At 52.4% G+C, this 18,934-nt stretch overlaps 9 protein-coding genes across 9 annotated transcripts; 5 read left to right on the top strand and 4 right to left on the bottom strand.

The window, feature by feature from the left end:
- Nucleotides 1-281: 281 nt before the first annotated feature.
- M406DRAFT_254163 (HET-domain-containing protein) lies at nt 282-1,308 on the top strand (the record flags this gene model as incomplete). The annotated part of the gene is made up of 2 exons (XM_040916944.1): nt 282-798; nt 878-1,308. Coding segments are annotated over 2 exons (948 nt in total), but the record flags the coding sequence as incomplete, so codon positions are not given.
- Nucleotides 1,309-2,006: 698 nt separating this feature from the next.
- On the top strand, nt 2,007-2,835 carry M406DRAFT_252049 (putative nucleoside-diphosphate-sugar epimerase; the record flags this gene model as incomplete). The annotated part of the gene is made up of 2 exons (XM_040916810.1): nt 2,007-2,266; nt 2,337-2,835. The coding sequence occupies 2 exons, from the start codon at nt 2,007-2,009 to the stop codon at nt 2,833-2,835; spliced, it is 759 nt and encodes a 252-aa protein (XP_040779088.1).
- A 146-nt stretch (nt 2,836-2,981) lies between these two features.
- M406DRAFT_252295 (uncharacterized protein) lies at nt 2,982-3,545 on the bottom strand (the record flags this gene model as incomplete). The annotated part of the gene is made up of 1 exon (XM_040916830.1): nt 2,982-3,545. One exon carries the CDS (start codon nt 3,543-3,545, stop codon nt 2,982-2,984), a length of 564 nt encoding a protein of 187 aa, XP_040779087.1.
- A 537-nt stretch (nt 3,546-4,082) lies between these two features.
- Nucleotides 4,083-5,613, bottom strand: M406DRAFT_254217 (Clavaminate synthase-like protein; the record flags this gene model as incomplete). Its single annotated transcript, XM_040916948.1, has 5 exons — nt 4,083-4,584; nt 4,669-4,832; nt 4,895-4,971; nt 5,046-5,282; nt 5,364-5,613. 5 exons carry the CDS (start codon nt 5,611-5,613, stop codon nt 4,083-4,085), a joined length of 1,230 nt encoding a protein of 409 aa, XP_040779086.1.
- Nucleotides 5,614-6,085: 472 nt separating this feature from the next.
- Nucleotides 6,086-7,718, bottom strand: M406DRAFT_275913 (uncharacterized protein). The gene is made up of 5 exons (XM_040918265.1): nt 7,598-7,718; nt 7,128-7,513; nt 6,709-7,065; nt 6,443-6,650; nt 6,086-6,293 (listed from the first exon to the last, which is right to left on the bottom strand). The coding sequence occupies exons 1-5, from the start codon at nt 7,671-7,673 to the stop codon at nt 6,133-6,135; spliced, it is 1,188 nt and encodes a 395-aa protein (XP_040779085.1). The 5' UTR covers nt 7,674-7,718; the 3' UTR covers nt 6,086-6,132.
- A 1,711-nt stretch (nt 7,719-9,429) lies between these two features.
- Nucleotides 9,430-10,208, top strand: M406DRAFT_253529 (uncharacterized protein; the record flags this gene model as incomplete). Its single annotated transcript, XM_040916907.1, has 2 exons — nt 9,430-9,775; nt 9,835-10,208. 2 exons carry the CDS (start codon nt 9,430-9,432, stop codon nt 10,206-10,208), a joined length of 720 nt encoding a protein of 239 aa, XP_040779084.1.
- Nucleotides 10,209-13,397: 3,189 nt separating this feature from the next.
- Nucleotides 13,398-13,960, top strand: M406DRAFT_254562 (uncharacterized protein; the record flags this gene model as incomplete). Its single annotated transcript, XM_040916969.1, has 2 exons — nt 13,398-13,462; nt 13,525-13,960. The coding sequence occupies 2 exons, from the start codon at nt 13,398-13,400 to the stop codon at nt 13,958-13,960; spliced, it is 501 nt and encodes a 166-aa protein (XP_040779083.1).
- A 1,617-nt stretch (nt 13,961-15,577) lies between these two features.
- Nucleotides 15,578-16,621, top strand: M406DRAFT_70217 (uncharacterized protein; the record flags this gene model as incomplete). Its single annotated transcript, XM_040925323.1, has 1 exon — nt 15,578-16,621. One exon carries the CDS (start codon nt 15,578-15,580, stop codon nt 16,619-16,621), a length of 1,044 nt encoding a protein of 347 aa, XP_040779082.1.
- Nucleotides 16,622-17,023: 402 nt separating this feature from the next.
- On the bottom strand, nt 17,024-18,837 carry M406DRAFT_61800 (uncharacterized protein; the record flags this gene model as incomplete). Its single annotated transcript, XM_040924748.1, has 3 exons — nt 17,024-17,202; nt 17,254-18,739; nt 18,787-18,837. The coding sequence occupies 3 exons, from the start codon at nt 18,835-18,837 to the stop codon at nt 17,024-17,026; spliced, it is 1,716 nt and encodes a 571-aa protein (XP_040779081.1).
- Between the last annotated feature and the right edge of the window lie 97 nt (nt 18,838-18,934).

Below are 18,934 nucleotides of genomic sequence, written 5' to 3'. Positions count from 1 at the left end.
GCAATGGGGACTCTTGCTGTTATTCATTTGCTTATATCTGGCCTATTTAGGGGTTCGTGGGCGGCTGGCTACTGAGAGTTCAGGTCAGAGCACATGGTCAGTGGGAAACCAAGAGCGATCAAAGCGGTGGCTTCGTCAGTGCACCATGAAGGGCGTCACCTCAATTCCAACCAAATTCCTACCTACACGCTTGTTGCACATAAAAATGTTGAGTGGTGGGCAATACCAGGTCACACTGTGTGAAGATGCCACTGTGCCTCGAGAAGCCCAATATTTGACACTCAGTCACTCACTGTTGGGGTAAAAGCCAGACCCTGTGTCTCCACATGGAAAATCTCGACGAGTTCAAACAAGGTATTCCATACAAGAGTTTGTCAAAGACTTTTCAAGATGCCATCAAGGTCACTCATAGCCTGGACTTTCAATATCTTTGGATAGACTCTCTTTGCATTATTCAAGATTCTCAGGAAGATTGGTTAAGTCAAGGCGCTATAATGGACGAGATCTACCGAAACGCAGCGTGCAACATATCTGCAGATGCAGCCCAGGACAGCGAAGATGGTTTCATCAGAACGAGAAACATCGAGACATTTCTACCACTTCGAATCGATGTTGGGTGGACGAAATGGATTGACATCTGGAAAAGCCCCACGGTTTACATCATGGTGCACGAAACTTGGAACACGGCATTAAGTTGTGCACTTCTTGCCAGTCGAGCTTGGGTCTTTCAAGAAAGGATTCTTTCTCAGCATGTAATTCATTTCACTGCTCGTCAACTTTTCTTTGAGACGAAGACAAGTAAAAAAAAATGGCAACGAACAATGGCCTGACAGCATACCGATGAATCCTGGTGACGGAACTGGTGCATATGCAGGAGACACAATCATGGACTGGTGGCCAGATATGATCGACCCCTCCAGAGAGAAGTCATGGATAAGCTGGACCAAAATTGTGGAAGAGTACAGCACAAAGAACCTCACATTCAACACAGACAAGCTGGCTGCAATGTCTGGGATTGTTAAGGAAGTACACGATGCCACAGGAGATGAGTATCTTGCAGGGCTATGGAGAAAGGGGTTGTTGCATCAATTGCTTTGGAGCACATCAGACCCCATAAAGCTGTCCGGATCCAGCCATACACAGCTCCGATATGGTCTTGGGCTTCGATTAAAGGTGCTCTCTTGCACACATTTACACCAGAAAGTGATCGGAAGCCTCACATCCAGATACTTACAAAGCTTCAGGAAGCTCGAACCTTCCCGACTGGAGGTCAAGGACATACTGGTGCTATTGTGTCTGGTGACCTGATATCAACTTGATAACTGCCTAAACATTCCCAGTACGAGTTACCTCCTTTTCCTTTTATATGTGAGTTGTTTCATTTTGAGAAACAAAGTTCGGAAGTATTAGAACACTTTTCTGTAGTGTAGTAATGTTCAGTAAAGAAGTTCAAGAGCACCATAGTTTAGCGACGCAGTGTCAGAAGTGCTCTATTCTGTTGCGATCATAGCTTTCCTATGAGAACACATCTTGGGTCAGGGTATTTCGGGAATCTAGAGATGCTGGGTTTGGATTGCCAGTTTCAGAGAGCCTAGCCTTGAGACTTGGAACTTCGGGTGAAATAAACTGGTCATCATACTACTTAAATTACTTTCAACCTACAGAGCACAATCAAGGAGGGCTTACTGCACTAAATGGTCGCGGAGCGATTCAAATACTTGCCGTGGCTGATGTAATTCCAACACTGGCAGGGATTACCGCTTAAGCGGCCGCCCGCTGCTACCGTTGGCTGACGTTAGCATGGAGAGCGTTGGAACATAACCATTCGTGAATACAAGAGATCTAAGATTTCTACGAGCTTTCCACTTCGCACCCATGTGAAGCGTCTTCTATCTGGGTTGCAGAGTATTGTTTCTCCGGTGAACTTTTCCTTCACTCCTTTTGACCAGAGGCTTCCCAGAATCCAGTGCTGTACACGACAATAGATCACATTCTTGGGCGGCGCGATGCATCTCATCCTCACCGGGGCAACAGGCCTGTGCGGCTCAGCCGTTCTGGATGCTATGGTCCGCATGAAGGACGTCACCAAGATCTCCATCCTCAGCAGAAGACCGGTTCGGATGGCCGAGGATCTGAAGGACCCTCGAATCAACGTTATCATTCACAAGGATTTCGAAAAATATGACGCGAACCTCCTCAGCCAGTTGACGGGCGCCACAGGTTGTGTGTGGGCCTTGGGCATCTCGCAGACCCAAGTAAGCAAAGAGTGAGTCAGCCCCCGCCAGCCCCCGGCACGCTGGACCATGGGTTGCTCACTGTGGCTTATGGTAATTCAGGGAGTACGTCAAGATCACCAAGGACTTCACTCTACGCGCGGTTGAGGCCTTTGAAACCCTAGGCACGGAAGAGAAGCCTTTCCACTTTGTCTACGTGTCGGGGCACGGCGCGACTATCGAGCCTGGGCGATTTGCCCAGACCTTTGCGCTTGTCAAGGGCGAGACCGAGGTCCTCCTTGCAGGGATGCATAACAGGAACAAGGCGCTGCTTGCCACGTCAATCCGCCCGTGCTTTATCGATTTTGCAACGCACGACGCCATCAAGCCATACATCCCAACCCAAGAGATGTACAAGAATATCATCACGCCCATTCTCGGGCCGCCCATCCGGCACCTGGCCAAGTCGTACTGGAGTCCAACGCAGCGCCTGGGCGAGTTTATGACGGAGATGGCGATGGGCAAGTGGGACGACCGGTTGGAGGGCCCGGGCATCGAGAAGGTGGGAGACTTCCGCATCCTTGGGAATGTTGGGTTTCGTCGGCTGGCTGGTTTGCATTAGAGATGGGATGGAATGCTGTGTCAGGAGCTGGGGGGAGGGGACCCTGCGTGGGTGTGTCTAGGTTGCTGTGTCTGGTTGACTTTGTGTTGAATGTTGTCCAATGCTCGTGGTTGTCAAAGAATAGGTCCATATACCATCCTAACATCCTATAGCTTCTCTCGAAGTTCCACAAAGAGTGCCTCGGCTCTAGCCAGCTGCTCGCCTTCCTCATCCTCCATGACCCCGTCCACAAACAATTTCCTCCCATCTGCCTTCTTCAAACGGACCATGATCAGATAGGTTCCTGGGATTTTGACTTTTCCAAGGAAGTTGGTGTTCAGATATGCCGTCACGACAGCCGGCACACCTTCTTTGTACGCCCGCCATCGACTTCCAGGCGCAAGGAGACCCAGCGTCTCGTCGAGGAGGGTGGCGATGACTCCGCCGTGAGAGACCCCAGGATACCCGCTGACCATGCTTCCGAGCGTCACGAACGCCCCCAGCCATGGGAGGAGTTCACGCTCGCTCTTGGGCCGCGGATAAAAGCAGGTGAAGGCCTTTATCGTGTCTTCCGTCTTCAGCGTCTCGGATAACAGCGCGTCGTGAAAGCGGGGTCCGGGCACCCTGCTGAACGCGGGTGTAATGACAAGGCCGGGCCTATCGAGATGTTTGGCGCACCATGGTATGGCCTTGAAGTGATTGACCTCATCGTCTGGCAGTATAGGGCTCATCTTGCGTCGTGACAGTTGGTAGTGGCGGTGGGAGTTGGAGCCGGGGGGGGGGGGGTGGGCTGCTAGAGGCTGTTAGCCTGTCATCGCCGGGCTTGCGGCTAAGAGAATGATAAGCCAAGGAGATAGGATTGAAACGCTAACACCCTAACCCTAGAGAGCTATGACTACTTAAGTACCTACTACGTAAATACTGTACGCCAAGTATGGGGCTGTGGACGTCACTCACAACACAAAATTATATTTACCTTTTTTGCCTTGTATCAAATGACTATTTGCTGTCCCTCGCGCCTGGTTGCTTTCAAATAATTCTTTCATCTAACCAGAAATGGTAGTCCTTACGCACAAGGAACACTCTTACTCTCTACGTGGGAACAGCTGGTCAGGCGTACCATTTATTGTATACTGATTGTTCGCGATGAGGCTCTGAGCAGCCCAAGTGACTATCCCTTCCTCTCCAGCATGTACTGGGATGGAAGGCTATCATCAAAAAGAAAAGCGCGCCCTTTATCTAGGCTAAAGAAGGCATCGACACTCATCTTAGCCATTGCTGAAACTCCCCGCTCCAGCCCACATACGGCCTTCCGGCATCTTCTCATCATAAATGGTCAGATGCCATTTTTCCTTCCTACCCCCGTCCTCCTGGTTGGGCCCATACACCCTCTGCACCTGCCAGTCCAGCGCAGCAGGCAGCTCCCATGCCAATTCCGGGTCACGCAGCATCAGCTTGACGAGGTGACGCGCAGACGGCAGAGGTTTGCCGTCGGCGTCCAAATCGAAGGCGGTACGCGCGTGCATCAGGCACAGGTTGTTGATGAACGCAATGTCGCCGCGCTCGCAGGGAAGCGGGAAGGCGTTCTTCCACGCCAATTCCTCAAGGAGGGTCATGGCCTCAAGACGGCGGGCCGAGACTGGAGGCAGGCTCGGGTTGGTGCCTGTGTTGCGGAAGCCAGTGATGGGGAGGCGGGAGTACTGAAACACGAGGCGGTCTCCACTGGCGTTGAGGACCAGAGGAGTGCCATCTGTATGGTAGTCCATGGAGCTGTAGGATGGTCAGCCATGCTGGCTGTTGTGTGTGTTTGTTTTTTTGTTTTATTTTCCCTTCTTGGGGCGGGGACTTGCGTACTTGGTGAATACCCATTTCTTACCAAGCTCCTCAAGGAGATCGGGCCGCATTGCGGCAAGGCTGTTGTAGATCTGCGAGCTGCTAACAATCATGGTCTTGCCACCGGTATCTGAGACATCTTGGTTGAACAAAGTAAGAATGTCACCGAGATCGGTGTGAAACGCCTGCCGTGGAAAGTCAGTAGTTGCTTGCCTACGATGATTGTTGAATACAGGCCGGTTCTTACCAGGCGTCCGTTGGTGAAAGCAGGCCGAAGCTTCTGCTCACCTGCCCCAGGCCTAGTGTCCTCGCTGATGACATGGCCTGTACGAAGTGTCAGTGAGACGCTTTTGTCGTTATCCCTCTCCACCATTCTTCTTAAGGGATGTGGCACGTACAAGTTACGAGCTCTCGGTTGATGTCCTGGAAGCCTCGTACAGGGGCGACATGCGACGAGACACCTGCGAGAACCAGCACATTCTCCTTGTCTGTGAGATCCCCAGGGCGTAGGCCCCGGAGAACACCGAATCCACGACCCTCGTGACAGTCATACGAGATCTTCCTCAGCCTGTTGCTAAGCTCCGCTGGCAGGGGGAACCGCTCCGGAGTCATTGCATCAGGGCCCAGGCCCAGACCTAATTATCAAAAATGAGCAAATTAGCTGATGTATCTTGAGATAAATAACAAGAGTGGCTTCTCTTGTCTGTATCTCTTACCTTGGAAGTAGTGCAAGGCTTCGATGATATGACCCAGGTCTTGCTCAGTCAAGAGAGTGGTCCAATCGTCTTGCTTCCGGGACATGTCAGAGCCCGTCCAGACTCGCTCACCCGTGTAGTGGGAGGGAAAGCCGGACAGAGCATCCTTGACTTGATTATTAAGTTCCTGCTGGGCTGAAGGTGGACCTCGAAACAAGGTCGGAGAATCGTAGTCCAGGCCTTGCGCCTGTACACTGGCTACAGCGGCCATGTTTGGAACGAGTTTGATGGTAGTGATGACCTTGTGATAAAGCTTGATGTTGATAACTCTTGTTTCTGAGATCTGCATCTGGAAGCCATCTTGAAGACAGGTATTTATACACAAAAGTTACAGCGACAAGTTGGTCTGGCTGCTAGGAATTGCGGCTCTGCAACGGCGCTCCCCCCTCCCCCCTATGTTATAACCCCTCTTCTACCACACCCCTCTCCGATTTAGAGCCTTACTCGAGTTGGTTATCCAACAGATGCAATAGTCCCTCATGATCCGCTTCCCAATGTGTCAACGCAGCCGAGGAGAACGTGGGGGAGAACCAGATCAGAGTTCACCGGTCCAGAGGAGGGTGCGTGGAAATGTGACCACACGACTGAAGTACAACCCCATTCTGCAGTGACATCCGTCGATATTTACAACTCATGCAGATACGACGCAGATCGATGCAACGGCCCCCAACATAGATTATGTTCCGAGATTCATGAATGAGAATAAGATTTGCATGTGAATTATGTGAGCCTACGTAGTGGACGACGAGAGAAAATCCTCTTCCCGGAAATCATCAATCTCACCGGCTAGGTAAGGGATGTCACCGCGCCAATCTTTTACCAAAAGCTGATAACACCAGTACAGCTCGTCATCGTACATGGACATTGAGTTCCAGTTGGCGAGCTTCTCTCCTACGCGGCTCTCGCGTCAGTTCCGGGGCAAGCGAAGAATAGCCAGAGGAGAAAACCAAAAGAAAAGAAGGGGAAAAAAAAAAGGAAAGAAAGGAAAAGACATAGAAAATCTGGAAAGAGTGAGGGGTTTCAAATACGACAAGACTAACCTTGCCGAAAAATCTCCTGCCGAATGTTGCACAAATACTCGATTTGGTCTGGTTCCATGCCATAGTAAGGTGCGTTGGCGGCGTTTTGGGACTCGGTAAATATACTCGTGATGGGGACCGCACCAGCACATGCATGATGGAAGTATGCCAGCAAGGTCTTGCATGCGTGCATGAAGCCCTGCGTGAGTGTTCCACCGCGATTGCCGGGCTAAATTTCACATCAGCCCTGATGTGGACAGTCGTGGGGTAAAAGGTACTTGGCTGACCTTCAAGCCTTTCCACTTTGCTTGACCGGCCATGTCCTTCAATATTAGGCTCATGTTTGACATCATGATGAACATGGCAAGGTAGATCTCCATCCAGTTCTCTCGCTTTCGTTCCTCTATTTTTCCCTTCAGTCTTGCCAGGAACCGAGCACAGAGGGGGCGAATCAGGTCACGGATGACCAAGTCATCAAGTTGAGAGTCCATCATGGGTGTCACGGGTATGAAGCCGTCGAAGGGGTGCCCAGCCTCGTCTATGTTTTTCATTCCCGCCATAAACCCGCCATTGAACACGCGGAATTGTGTCTCGATCAGGCGTGCCGCAACCCAGATGTCCAGGGCATCCGACACCAGGTTTGCCTATTCATCAACACAGACCGTCAGCGCAGCTCACAAGCCCAGAGCAAGAATCTTACCCCTACGTTACTGTAGGCCCCAAAATGGAGAGCAGCTTGAAATGTTTTGCGAATGATCGAGTTTGAGTCCGCCGTAATTGTCTCGATATAGACAGAACGGACATTCCTAGTGAAATCAAAAAGATTCTTACGCGCCTCTTCTAGGTCGCTGATGAAATACGGTGGCATTTCCATGGATCGAGGCCGTCCGGACCAGTCAGTCCAGTAGTAGGCTGTCCTATCCCCGGGCTTCTTTTGGAAGCGAGAGACGTGGACCGACAGTGCATCCTCGAACGCCTCTCCAAATCCCTGGGTAAGGAACAAAAGGTGGGTGGAAGGCTTCTCATTGGCTTCCAATAGCAGCCTCTGTTTCTCCTGGAACCAGGGTTGGAGATCATTACGGATTGTAGGCCCTGGAGGTGTTAAGAATGAATATAAAAGAGACCAGGGGGGGGGGGGAAAGGAGTCATCCGCCATGAGAGCAGAGTCTTGCTTACCCTGCCTGTGTAAACGAAGGTCGAGTAGGTCCGCTCGTATGCAAGGATGGTACGGAATGCTGTTGACGTGTCGCATGTACGATTTCACAATGAAATCTTGGCACCGAATGCAAGGTTGGTACATACTGCCCGGGGCCTGTGGCCAAGAGCACTACAAGTTCAGGGGTTGAGCGTATGCCGCCATAATTCTGAATACCCGGGAGGTACCTACGCGTTGTCGCATTTGTTTGCATCTCACACAGGCCCCTATGCGCCTCGTGTTGCTTGTTTCGCGCTCTTGGATCTCTGTAGGGAAAACACGGACGAGCTGGTTGTGACCAAAGACAATCTCGGTACCAGCAGTCTGCCCGTGGATGTCTTTCTTTATTGTCATCTGCGGTGTCTTGATAGCGAGGGCAAGTAAGTAACCTGTGACGTGACTGGATATGCGGCAAATGGAGCCCATACCTTGTCGGTCTGTAAGACATCGATCCTCGAGAACGATTGTCGAGGTCTAGGCTGCCTGGGCTTGGGTCCCGCCTTGGGTGCCGTCCCCGCAGCCAACTTCTTCCGAGATGGCTTGCCATGAATATACGGCACAATATGAAGTACGGACTCACGACCCACCGAGAGCGAACTCTGAATGGCTCGAGAAGACGAGGGGTTATCGTATGGAGCCTTGTCGACGAAGGGGGAGCGCAGCTGGATCGTCCCTGTCGAGGGTGTATTGGGCGATAAGGTGTCGAGAGGAGCCGAGCTTCTGGGACTTTGGAGGCTTGTTTCTGATGACACAAAGACCGAGAACGGGGTCGTCTCCTCGGCGCAGAGACCAAACGGCTGAGAGACAGGCGAAGTGTGCATGTCACCCAGCTTCATTGTGATGGGGGGCAAAGTGCTCTGCGGATGCCATGTTGGGACACCCGCTGCCGATTTCCCCTTCTGGTCGCCAGTATCGGAAGGACCACGCAAATCGTAATGGCAGTCACACCCTGGAATCATCGAAATTTCCCCCAGGCCTTTAGAATTGTCTGGTGACTGCTGACCTACAACGCCCATGGCTGACGACCCAAGCAAGGCCACGTGCATGCCAGTTCGATAGTTGGTTGAATTGACCCGTGGTGTTCAGCGTCTTAACGGGTGTCCTGGAGCACACACGGGAAGACACGGGAAGCGAGAAGAAGAGGGAAGGATAATCTCAGGAAATTCAGTGTAGTTTTGAGGTCGCACCAACCGCATCATGCGGGAAGACTATCGATCAAATCAAGACGTGACGAGGCGGGCGAGAGGCAGTCTCAGCCAGGTGAGAAGTCATATTAGCGCCTTGAGCTAGACGGCATGCTGAGTCACCGTGGTCACCTCACTGAACAGCCCTGTAGCCCCACAAGGCACACCCCCTGGGTATGGCGGAGCGGGGGCACACCTACTGCTGTGCATTAGCTTGTATGTCAGACTGCAGGTGCGGCAGCACGCTACTGCTGTATTCGGTCGTTCGCCGATTGCCAGAAAGGGAAGTCGTGGCTGCGGATCGTCTGAAGGAAATCGGCCCCATGATCCAGAATCCGTAAAAAAGCAACCGACACCCCAGATCCCAAGCCTATCACTTTCGGCGTAAAGGCCTTAAATAACCGGCCGTGAGGTAGCAAGGCAGGCAGGCAGATCCAATGTTTCCAGCTCCCTCTTCCTTGCTTCTTCTGTGAAAGCTAAGAGGCTGCGGTAGCTACTTAGTCACCAATCACAACGCGTCTCCGCCCTCCTGGGTGAGGCAACTTTTAGAGCCTCGCACGCACATCATCACATCACGACACAGCACGTGGAGCCGCCGCCAGCTGCCTCGGTGGCTGTTGTGCGGAATTATGGGCCCGAGACTCTCCAAGGCGGAAGCGCCATCGGGCCCCATCAGCATTCGCCCAGCTGATAAGAAGGATCTGGACAACATCACCGACATCGTCAAGGCCGGCTTCCCAGACGATCCTGGCTGTGACTACAAGTATCCGTTTCGCGATAAATACCCAGACGACTTCTGGAAGTGGACAAGGCGGGACCACGAGGCATACATTGATCAGCCTGAGAAGTTTGTCGTGCTGGTCGCGACACAGCCTGTGGCTGGTGATGAGCGTGGCCAGGACCAGACAATCGTAGACAGACCAATTGCGTATGCCGTCTGGGACACTGCAGTGAACACAAAGGCGAGAAGCCGAGGTATGCACGGCGCTGTCCTGCCTTTTTAGGATGAGGCAGCAGCTGACCGGTCTTGTTAGATCATGGCATCAATGAGCGGCGCGATGCTAACCCAGAGCATATGAAGGAATACGCCCAGACGATGTCTATGGCGTTTCCCAAATACTTCGGCAGATATGGGGGCGAGCAGCTAAGCCTACAGTGGCTCATCACCCATCCTAACTTCCGCCGCCGCGGGGCCGGCACCATGCTATGCGGGTGGGGCGAGCAGGAAGCCATCAAGAGGGGCGGCGGCTGGAGCCTGACCGTGATGGCCAGCCCCATGGGCAGGCTGCTTTACGAGCACCTTGGCTATCGCCTTCTTGGAGCAGTAACGGCTCAAGTGGATGGCGAGGAGGAGCGGGTCGATATTTACATTTTGGCGAAGGAGGGCCTTGGTGCAACCATGGTCTGATCTGGGCGCCCCTCTCCTCCCCTCAGCAACCCCACAGGAGGCGAGGGACACGCCACCAGTGCAACCTTGCGCAGATACCACTGTCGAGCACCGAGGCTGGCCCTCGAGTTCGGCTCGAGGGATACACCCTGCTCGTGTTGTGTATGCAAACAAGGCGCGCTCTTGGCGCCTATTGTGTATGCCGCAGCTGGCCCCAGGCCTGAACTGGCTCTGGCCCAGCCGGCCGACCGCGTGTGGCGGTCATCGTACAATGAGACTTGGAGTTTCTTCTTTTTTGGTCTTCTCTGGCTAAGGCACAGCGAGCAGGTGGATGACAACGTAAATCACAGCAGCCACGCACCATACGTCAAAATGCCTAGGTCTTGTCCAAAAGAAGCAATTGAGATGACCTGTGATGGCTGCCAGCAAGACACAAGGTTGCGAAGGGAGGCTGAGCAGGGTAATCCCTAAGTGACAAACGAGCTCCATGACGTGACATTCCTGAGGTCCGTAGTGATTGAAAACGTCTTGGGATATCGCGAGAGCTTCGTCTTCCCTTCTGGGAACCCGGCAGTGCAAACATACAGCCTTTGCGCGGATTTGGGTCAGAGTTGCAGGACGCCCGACCGCTGTCCTATTCTATCCATCCGCTGTGACTCAAAGCTAGATAGATCCTGTTTGCCAATCTAGAAATTCATTCGGGACGAGTTCACAATGATTTATGCTTATGGCTCCCAGAAATTCCATATGACCAAGTCTTTATTCCTTCATCCGCGCTCACGGTGCTTCTCAGATTAATCAAACTTCAATCGAATCACGCTCTCAATGCCCAAAAAGTCCTCAGTCGAAAGCACATCACCCGAGACAGCATCAACATTCCAGGCTCTATCGCCATCAGTCCCATATTAAATAAGACAATAATACGGTTCCTCACTGCAGGGAACTTGTAATAATTTCGCAGAGGGCAGTCTATTACTAGAAAGCAACGAATAATGTCTTGCCCCCAGAACCAGAGCCTTGAGGGTATTGGGTCCTGGACAGCCCAAATTCCAGAGCGGAGATTGACTGCCACCAACTTCACTGCCCAACACTTTCCAACCTTGGATCTCGCCTTCCTCGCGGACGTTTTCATACTCACGTCACGAAATTCGGGACAGCACTTTTCCACGCACAACAGCCTCTCTGAGCATGTGCAAGGCGAGGCTATGCGGGAGATGGCTAGCATGCTCGAGCGCCACTTGGGTGTGATGGACGGGCAGCACCAATACAGACGAGGACACGCTGAGAAGCATAACAGAACGAACTGCCGAAGGTAGTGGCCAGGGCGACCCTCGAGGAGGGCATACGAGAAGATAAGCCGGTCGAGACGCGGAAAATGAAAATGGGGACGGGGGACGGGGTGGTGGACTGGGTATTCGCTACCGTATCCATCAGGTCGGTCGTATGGATGGAAAGTCTCCCTGCATATTATCGGACACGTTACCAGAATGGAGAGGAAAGTGGCTGGCTGGAGCCTTTTTCTTTACTGAGCCAGCGTCTCCCGCTCTCGAGAAGCTTCTGAATTTTCCCTTGCTCATATTTCGGGAACAGCATTCTTCCCTGCCTTCAGCTTTTCTATGCCGCAGTGCAAGAGAATGGCCGGATTGAGGGGTTTCCCTCGATTTTGTATTTTAACTTTACTTGCCCCTATTTCCTTTCTGACAACGTTGTGTGAGTGGAATTCACCGGATGAGTCGGGGGGCCTTTGGAAGGCTTGGGGGTTACTTTCAGGTGGGGGGCGTTTACAGAAGGGGACAGAGAGGTCTGGTCCTTGGGTTAGATGCTGCAATCACTGTTTAGAGCAAATGACAAACCTTCCTTCCTTTCTTTCTTTTATGTGTGCTTCCAGTGGCTACCAATCCTTTCATCTTTGCATGCTTTTCTCGCGCATGCTCGATGAAGAAGTCGACGTTAACCAAGAAAGAACAAGGCTTCGTATATAAGTCAGAAATGCAATTAGATTATGAAACAAGTCCCATACAGCCCAGCTAGAGTTGCCTGTCAGGAAAACGTAGAGTCTAGGAGTGAAAATTTGGGGGGGGGGGGGGGGGGAAGGGGGTTGCTGTGATCGTCTACTTTCAGTGTCTCGGCTACCTGCAGGAAGGTTGGCAGGGGCTCCAGCGACGGGCAAACCCTGCCCGCGTACGAAGGGAGGCACCTGCACCTGCACTCCGCGGGCCAATTTTCGGAGTTTCAAATCACCACCTCATTTTGCATCACCAGTGTCATAACACCCTCTTTGCAACACCAACTGGCGATTAATATGAGCGCAGCACCGCAGGTTAGCATGCGTTCGCAGACAGAAGAGCAATTGCAGACCAGTGGCGCAGCTCAAGGGAGACGGGCGGACTCGGGAGGTAATAATAACGAAACGGACAGCTTACTACCGCGTACAACCGTGGACGGCGATGCCCGCGATTACAGAGCTAATGCTTCTGGACTTCTCATTTGGATTGCCCCTGCCCTGCTTGCTGGGTAAGTATGCAAGGCTCACACACTCCCCCTCTTTTCTCTCGTTCCTGTCACACATCCTGACAGCGACGACGCAGGATCATCGTCAAGGCATTTGACATCGCCTTCCTGGCGACAAACTACCCGCGTCTCGGTGCGTCGCCGATATTCAAATGTCCCTGTGTTCGCTGTGGCTTTATTGATCAGTCATGCCCCGGTGCCAGCTTCGGATCTCCAACATTTCAAAGACGCGCCATGGATCATGCTCACCGCATCGATATGTTCAGCAGTCTTTGTGCCACTGGTCTCTAAGATCCTCCATGTCAGTCGACAAGATGTTAGGCAAGCCTAACATTCTCGCAGTACTCGTATCTCCTCCATGCTTTTGGAATGAAACGGATGATGCTGGTCGCATACAGCGCCTTCGCGATTGCATCCACCTTGTGGTGATTATGTCCGAGTTCATTTCTTGTGCCTTGTCATGCAGCAAAGCGTACTAACAGGGATTTCGAAGTGCGATAAGTACCTCTTTCTGGCAACTGTTGTGTTCCAGATTCGCCCTCGGACTCGGGTCTTCTGGAATCACTCTACTCTCCATGATCTCCATTAATGGTGGGCGCCTTGTATCGCTCACATATTGTCTTTGACTGACTGGAGATTGAAGAGATCGTTGGGATTCAACAACTTGCCATTTGGGAAAGCTTCGTTACCTGTGTTGAGATGGGAACAAGCATGATCGCCGGGCCATTTGGTGCCTGGATGTTACGGCGTTTTTCGTGGCATTCGTGAGTTGGAACATGGTCAGCCTGGTGCCTAATGCTGCAAATCATTACTGACGGTCAGCCAGCGTCTTCTTGCTTGAGTCTGCCCTCACTGTCGTCGGAATTGGCTTGGTGCTCTTCTCCTTTGCAGTCATCAGCTCGAGACCGGAGTACTCACATTCACCTTTGCTCGAAAAGGGCCACTCCCGGATGCCGCGCATCGACCTGGAAGGCTGGGTTCTGCTCCTGTTGGCGGTGGCCATCCCGCTTGTTGCCGTGACGCTCGGGGACAACTTCCTCGACTGGGCACATCCGATTGAGATCACACTCCTGATCTGCAGTCCACTGTTTATCTCCTTCTTCGTGCTGTTCGAGGCCAAGGTAGCCCGTGTTCCCATAGTGAACATGCAGCCAGTTTTCGAAGCCAAGTACCTGAGGGTTTTGTTCCAGGTCTTTGGCGTGATTATGATCCTTAACAGTGTTCGACTAACTCAACCTTTGAGAGAAACTTCATCACGCTGACAATGTGGACAGATCGTCTTTATCATCCCTTCATATGCTCAAATACGTGCATTCGAGAAGCCGGCTTTCGAAGACTGGGCATTGACTTGCGTCTTCCTCGGGTTTCCTGTGGGAGCGATTCTTGGAGGATATCTCATCAAGACTGATGCCCTCCCTGTACAGCGCATCATGCTGGCGAACGCAGTAATCTTGGAATGCTTCTGCCTGCTCTACGTCACCAGAGTCATAAGTTAGTCTTGTACAGTATTGCTTCTGTGTTCGTTTCGAAAGCTGATCTCACGAGTTCAAGAACCCGAGCTTGTGCAGTACTCGCCTTTCCTCGTTGGCTTTGGCATATGTACAGGCGCATGGCAGAGCTGTCTTTTGTATGCGACGCTTTCGAGTACACAGAAGCAATGTGAGAGATCTCGGACATCCAGACCATATTGGCCAGCTGATCCTTACAGGCTGCAGGGTGGCCACAAACTCTAGCGCTTTACTATCTCGTTGAAACATTCGGTGCAGACCTCGGGATAGCCCTCATGTCGACTATTGCACGGTCGGTAGTGAAGCCATCGGTACGAGCGGCCCTAGGCAACTCCGAAACTACAGAGAAGGTCAGTCAGCCAACTATTAGAGGATGGTGCCGCGGCTGACCGAGTTAGATCATTGCCGATGCGCTACGAGATTTACAGACCATAAGCCTGCTCGAGGATCACCCTCGTGCCAAAGTCCTTGGTGCTTTTGAATATGCCATGCATACTACCTTCAGTAAGCCAAGCCGTTTTCGCTTCTTGAGGAGATCAGGACTGACAATCGTTTAGTCCTGCCATGTGTAGTAGCAGTTGGTGTCGTCATTCTGGCTGCTGGTACCAATTTTGGCTTGCATCCATCTTCATATGAGCCGTTGCATCATACAGGGCCTGATGAGGAATCGACATGAGATGTTTCGAGATTCAAAGACTTCTCATTGGAAAGAAAGCAGCCATGGCTTTCAAGAATAGGTACGCCCCGCTAGACTTTTACTAAGCTTTTACCAAGTTTTCGATCCTCAATGATAGAAAATTCTGTGCCATGACTCCTCTCGTTCGGATACTGATTGTACCGTAGCTTTTGGGTAAATATGCACGTCGGAGAAAGTGTGCAGAGACCATTCTAAAGCCGATGCATTTCGTACGGCCCAACTCTAGAGTCGTTGGCCTCATTTTGCTTATGAATGTGTAACCTCGGGATGCGAATATGTCCGCCTTGTCTAATTGTTGCTTTGGCTCTGACAGCCTTGTGTTTAACTTCGTGGATGGTCTGGTAGAAGCTCCTTTGACGTGTCGATCGAAGGGCGTAAGGCTAAGCTGCTCTCAGTCCTGATAGTGTCCCAAGTATTGCCGGGATAGCAATCCCGCGCCGGGCAGCATGAGTCACTCGGTGTTACTGGGGTGTTTCCATGCCGTCTTCCGTGCGAAGGATTCGGACCTCTTCGCGAAAATGGTTTTTAATTCCGCACCGAGAAAGAATAAATGCAAAGAGGAGACCCCGAGGAACTGAATATGTTCCTAGCAAAACAAGCCCAGGACTCACAACCACGAAGCACTCTTGTGCACATCTTTAATCAAAACAAAATCTCCAGCCTCAAAATACAATATGGCAGCAAGCTTAGCCCATCCATCAGTGGCCGAGTCGCGCCAGTTTATGCAGAAATGGACCGAGGAGGGTCTCACGATCCTCGGGCCCTGCCCACCCCACTTAAAGCAGGACACGATCAAAGTGCCCCTGCCAGACGGGACAACTTCGAGGAGCATCGTTGTCTGGCCGGCCGATACTACAAATGACACAAGAAAGCGACCCCTAGTCGTTGTTTTCCACGGTGGCGGCTGGGTCATTGGCGGCCCCGAGTTTGTACTCAGCCCGGCGCGAGGCTATGCCAGCCTCCTTGGCGCGATCGTTGTCTGCCCTACCTACAAATATGCTCCAGAGGAGCCCTTCCCAGCGCCAATGCACAGCGCATACGACATTGTCGCTTGGCTCTCGCACCCTGAAAATCTCAATGAGGGTCCTCTTAGAAATACAAACATCGAGTTCGACCCCAGCCAGGGTATTATTCTGTCAGGAGTCAGTGCCGGTGCCAATTTATCGGCCGTCGTTGCTGGCATCTCTGCGGCAGACGCAGTGGACAAGTCGTCGAAGCTCACCGAGGGCCGTGCCGTCATCGAGCATCCCGTCACCGGTGTCTTTCTCTCGATTCCCCTCCTATTCCATGAAAGCAACTTGCCAGCAAAATACGCGTCCATATGGACGTCCCGTGTAGAGCACGCCGACGCTCCCGTGGTCTCTGCGGAGGCTTTGGAAGTAACCGATTCAAGACTCAAGCCTGATTATCATTCGCCTTGGTTCTCGCCAATAAACCTCGATCTCGCCAAGATTGCGGGGCATCATGCACCCAGGGTGTACTTCCAGGCCGGACAGCGCGATATTCTCCGCGACGATGCAGTCGTCTACGCCAAGGTTCTGGAAGAAAAAGGTGTCGCTGAGACACGAATCGATATCATCCAGAACATTGATCATGCCGGCTGGTGCACGATTCCTCATCCCGATACGCACAGTGATGAGATGCGAATCAAGTCTCTGGATGGAATGGCCTGGTTGCTGGGCAAGGAGTGGGACAAGAGCAGTGAGCTTCCATATTGAGATGTTAGCTTTGAATATTGAAGCAAAGCCTTCTGTACTGTCAGAGACGGATGACCTGTCTCATAAACAATTACCTTCAGAATACATCCACTCTAGAGAAATATCTGCTCCCATACTTCCAACTTCTGTTCGCATACCGCGGTGGTGATATTATGCCTTGTAACAAAGAAAAAACAGTCCTGCTTAAGATATGTAATGAGAGCCATGTTCAGGTACTTAATGATGGGGGACGACGCCGTTGCCGGTTGAGTGTTGAGCTGTGTTGACTGGTATCATGACCTCGGAGGGGGAAACTCAATCACAACAGTATGGAAGCTATTACATGGACGTGTGATGTATGAGAAAACAATTTATCCGTGTATTAATTATGAAAACGCCGTTGGCGGCCTCAAGGGTATACTCCTATTTCATTTTCCCCAGACTATGCACATGTTTTGTAGCCTTGTCCACCGCACAGTGTCGTGATAGTGTTAGATGCCTTCGTTCTTTATGGCTTTTCTCAGGGATGCTCCCAGCCTTCGTCCTCGGAGGGCCTGAAGCCGCAGTAGGCAGATTAGAGGCATTGTTCTCATGATCTCCAACTTGCTCCGGGCTGGAACTACTGCTACCCTCGTTATCGCCCGAAACCTTACCCTTGGCGAGAGCCTCCTTCCTGGCTTGCTTTTCCCTGAGCTGTCGCCTCCACTTGATACCATTTTTCATGATGACAAGCAAGATGGGACCGCCAATAAGGTACAGGAACCCAAATATTGTGAAAGCCCATCCTGACCCGATACCGTTAATCATGGGAGTAATGGCCGCAGTCGCTGCAGCACCGACGAGACATCTGGTCAGATTGTTCGCGGCGGTTGCGGCACCTGCCTTGCCTGGGTACATGTCGACGACGAGAACGCTGGAGGTATTGTTGAAACCGATCATTCCGATACCCATGAGGAACAACAGCACGGCGGGCACTGCAATGCTAGCTTTGTACTGCAGCGCCCAGCCCCAAGCGAACAGGACGCAGGTTGCGAGGCCTAGCAACGGGAGGCCGACTTCAATACGCGCCCTCTCTATGGGAAAGTTGGTAAGATCGTCCTGACGGCCCTTAGTCAAGGTCATGCCGAGTCGTTTAGCGTGCCGACGGTAGTTCCAATTGATCGCGGGACCGACGATGAAGGCGGCGACAACCGATCCGCCAGCCATGGGTAGGTACATGAGACCAATCTCAATCTCACCTAGCCCGTAGATCTCCTTGAACTGCTCAGACATGGCGGTGGCAATCGCATAGAATCCTGCAAAGACCACAGCGCTGTAGAAGAGGAGCAGGCCGAGGACAGGTTCAAAGAGCAGCATGACCGAGTCAAAAGGGTTACCAAAGGCGACCTTCAACTTGGGGCGCGACTTGCTCGATGTGGCTGTGTGGATGCGATGAAGCTGATCAAGGTCCTTGGACTTCTCAGCTTTCCGCCTCCGGTGGCTGTCCTTGATGACCTGCCAGAGTGTTCTGTAGACCGGATGAGGCCTGACACTGCCATCGCCGACAAGTCTGCGGCACGTTTCAGGGAAGAAGAACAGGATCAAGACGAGCGTCACGGCAGCTAGGATGGTGAGGAACCAGAAGATGGATCTCCAGCCCAAATACTGGGTGAGAATGCCACCAAGCACTGGGCCCAATGAAGGCGCCAGCACGATTGGGAGAACCGTGATGCCAATGTACTGGCCCCTCTCCGCGGAGGTGATGGTGTCAGCGATGACGGCCTGGCACAGGGCGACAGTGCTGGCCGAGCCAGCTGACTGCAGGCAACGCAGAACCAGTAATTGCCCATAGTTCTGGCACAAGGCCACACCAATGTTGGCACCGATGTATACCACAAAACATACTGCGTAGGCCGGTCTACGACCGCCTGTGTCGGCGAATCCCCCAATGAACATGGGAGTGACCCCCTGGAAGACCATGTATGTCGTGATGGTCAGGTTGATCTTGGACGTGCTGACATGGAACGCGTCTGCGAGGACGTTCAGGGCGGGAAAGTAGATCTGCGCCGTCAAGGGGGAGAAGAAGGCGCTGAGGGCGGCGGCTAGGACGATGAAACGCTTTTCCCACAGCGAGAAGGAGGAATAGGGAGGTTCGACCGCCTCAGACGGGTCGCCAGTAGGACTGGGGGACGTGACGGGTTCTTCACTTGGCGCTTCCTTGTCTGCGGGCACGTGCCCGTCTTGTTGCCTTGCTTCATCTTGCTGGGAGCTTGTGGCAACAGATTGCTCGCCATTCAAACCAGTCGGGAGATCCGCGGTGAGATTTGGCGATTCTGTATTCTCTGAGCCGGACCG

This window comes from Cryphonectria parasitica, assembly GCF_011745365.1.
Source record: "Cryphonectria parasitica EP155 unplaced genomic scaffold M406scaffold_3, whole genome shotgun sequence".
Lineage (NCBI taxonomy): Eukaryota > Fungi > Ascomycota > Sordariomycetes > Diaporthales > Cryphonectriaceae > Cryphonectria > Cryphonectria parasitica.
Note: the sequence above shows the minus strand (reverse complement) of the source record. Positions and strands in the feature narration are given on the sequence as shown.